This window comes from Penaeus japonicus, unplaced genomic scaffold (assembly GCF_977035675.1).
Source record: "Penaeus japonicus unplaced genomic scaffold, GWHDUDI00000001_assembly GWHDUDI00000022, whole genome shotgun sequence".
In the NCBI taxonomy this organism is placed as follows: Eukaryota; Metazoa; Arthropoda; class Malacostraca; order Decapoda; family Penaeidae; genus Penaeus; species Penaeus japonicus.
Window position 1 is genome coordinate 19,236,013 of NW_028234424.1, and position 2,500 is coordinate 19,238,512.

A 2,500-nucleotide genomic window follows, 5' to 3' on the forward strand; every position below is an offset into this window, starting at 1 on the left:
TACTAGCGCAAACTTTGACAATGCGGGACATTTGAATTTATTTACATTTGCCGTCCGCAGCGCCATGGCTTCTTCAATACCCACTAAGATAGATCCCTAGTTTCCATTGGTAGATATTCTATTAAGACACTACAAATTTTTGTTATTTCAGGTCCCTGCTCGTACAAGATAAAGAACCTGGCCGGCCAGTGTGTTTTCACTGCCAAGGGGATCATGGGAAGCAACATTTGCAAGTGCTGTGATCCGAGTGCAACTTGGGCTGAATTCAATATCAGAAACACTAACAAGGTGCCACTGGTTCATTTTGATATCATCTTGGATGAAGTTAGTTTCTGCAGTTTTGCGAGAAGGGTGAGGTGCTTTGAATGCTGCTTGGGAGAGGCATTCAAAAATAAGGGACTCTCTGATCAATTTGGATTTACAGAAATCTTTACAAAATCTATGGGATTACATAGGATTCTTGCATTTTAGACAGTTACTCTATTTGACGTTCAAGCGAGGCATCAACTGTCGTATCATCATAACGTTCCATATTTATTGCATAACATTCCATATTTATTGAACTGGATGATAAAGAAGAGCACTTTCCATTCCTGCAGCACTTGGAGGTGTCGCTCATGCCCGACATCCCCATCGGCCAGGTGAAGGTGCTGGGGACGCACGAGTATTGCGTCTCCAACACTGGAGGCGACGTGCTCTTAACAGTCGAGGGAGAAGTCGGGTGCTGCGAAATTTTGCCGTACAAGGTGTGACTATAAATGTACTCTCTCTATCTCTCTCTCTCTTTCTCTCTCTTTCTCTCTCTTTCTCTCTCTTTCTCTCTCTTTCTCTCTCTTTCTCTCTCTCTCTCTCTCTCTCTCTCTCTCTCTCTCTCTCTCTCTCTCTCTCTCTCTCTCTCTCTCTCTCTCTCTCTCTCTCTCTCTCAGTCACTCACTACCCACTCACTCACTTACCCCTTCTCTATTTTTTCTTGCTCTCTGTTTTCTAAATATTCAACTTAGATTTCCCTTATAAATGAGATAAGATATGATATAATAAATGAGATGATATATTTCATCTAACTAAATGTCGAATTGTAATCCCATGAGATGGCTTCGTTGCAACATCGTTTTGGCCTCAACCTAAACCTTCTTTTCATCTCTTTTTTAATAGATCTGCGCTCCAGGTGGTGAACAAATCGGTTCCATAGAACGAGTTCAGGGAATTAAGAACAGAGTAACCTTTCCTTTGGACTTGGATTTTAGATGTAAAGCTTTGATTTTGGCGACTACTATCTGCATTGTAAGTAACTTTTGGATTCTCTTACTTATTTTCCATTATCTTTCGATTTTTTTTAAACATCAATTTATTTTTTAGTTATATCTGTAACGACTTAAAAGACTGAGGTAACATAAAAAATGCATTGTACAAAATACGGATTAATCACACGTATACACAGTTATATGTTTACATTTTAGGAGAACGATATAACAGTATAAATTTTCACCCTTACCATGATAAGTCCTCTCCTGAGGTCACATAGTCACATGCTGATTATGTGACATACATGCATGTTAGCAAGACGTAAGTATGTTCCTGGAGGAAATAATTTATCAGACTATCAAAAAAAAAAATCGTATTCAATAGGATGCTGTATCATAAATGATATTCACCCACATCTCAATAAAACCCTGCTCGGGCTATCATAGTCTCAGCAAAAGAGAAGACACTGTCCTATATACACAATTGTCAACTACAATTATGTAATTGATGCAAAATGTTTGTGCTCCTTTAAAATGTTCATCCATACAGCCTGTTCAGGGAGTGAGCCTGCGTTTCTGTAAATCTGAAATATGGGACACTCTAAGATATAGTGTACTAAGGTGCGTGACCTTGGTAACCTACACACCCAGCATTCTTTTTTTTCTGTTCACCTGTCGAACACCTACCTGCCAATAGTATTTATATGTTAACCTAATTCTTTCCACATATAGCCATATAAATGAAGTCTGTGTTCATCGCTTGAGACATATAGTGTTGCAAGGTTTCGCTCGTCTCAATCGATTCCCTGTTCCTAATCGCATCATAGTCCAACTGTATTCTCTTGATATTGCTCCTTAAGAGTCTGAACACTTTGAAAGTCCACCTCACATGTATAGCTAACTCCTTCGATACCTCATCCACAGCCTCATAGAGGGTGATACCCACATGCGATGGGATGCAGCCGAATGCAATCAGACATATATATATATATATATATATATATATATATATATATATATATATATATATATATATATATATATATATGAATATATATATATATACACACACACATATATGTGTGTGTGCGTATGCGTGTGCGTGTGTGTATGCGTGCGTGTATGTGTGTGTATGTGCATATTTATTTATTCAACAATATAATTGTGGGGGAGGGCTATGTGGATGAGTGTGCATGTGTGGTTACTACTCGAGACCTAATAAAGGTGAGTGAGTATGGCTAAAATGGAATGAACAAAAA

The 2,500-nt window shown here is 38.3% G+C and overlaps 1 protein-coding gene across 3 annotated transcripts in view; it reads left to right on the plus strand.

The window, feature by feature from the left end:
- The window catches only part of LOC122246128 (uncharacterized), a 10,368-nt gene that overhangs the window by 5,413 nt on the left and 2,455 nt on the right, over positions 1-2,500 (plus strand). For 2 of the 3 annotated variants that reach the window (XM_043004485.2, XM_043004458.2), the window contains exons 3-5: positions 152-351; positions 600-746; positions 1,153-1,281. In XM_043004485.2, coding sequence (XP_042860419.2) covers positions 152-351; positions 600-746; positions 1,153-1,281 — 476 coding nt within the window. The remainder of the gene's footprint in view (positions 1-151; positions 352-599; positions 747-1,152; positions 1,282-2,500) is intronic. The other variant, XM_043004504.2, reaches the window with a different exon arrangement.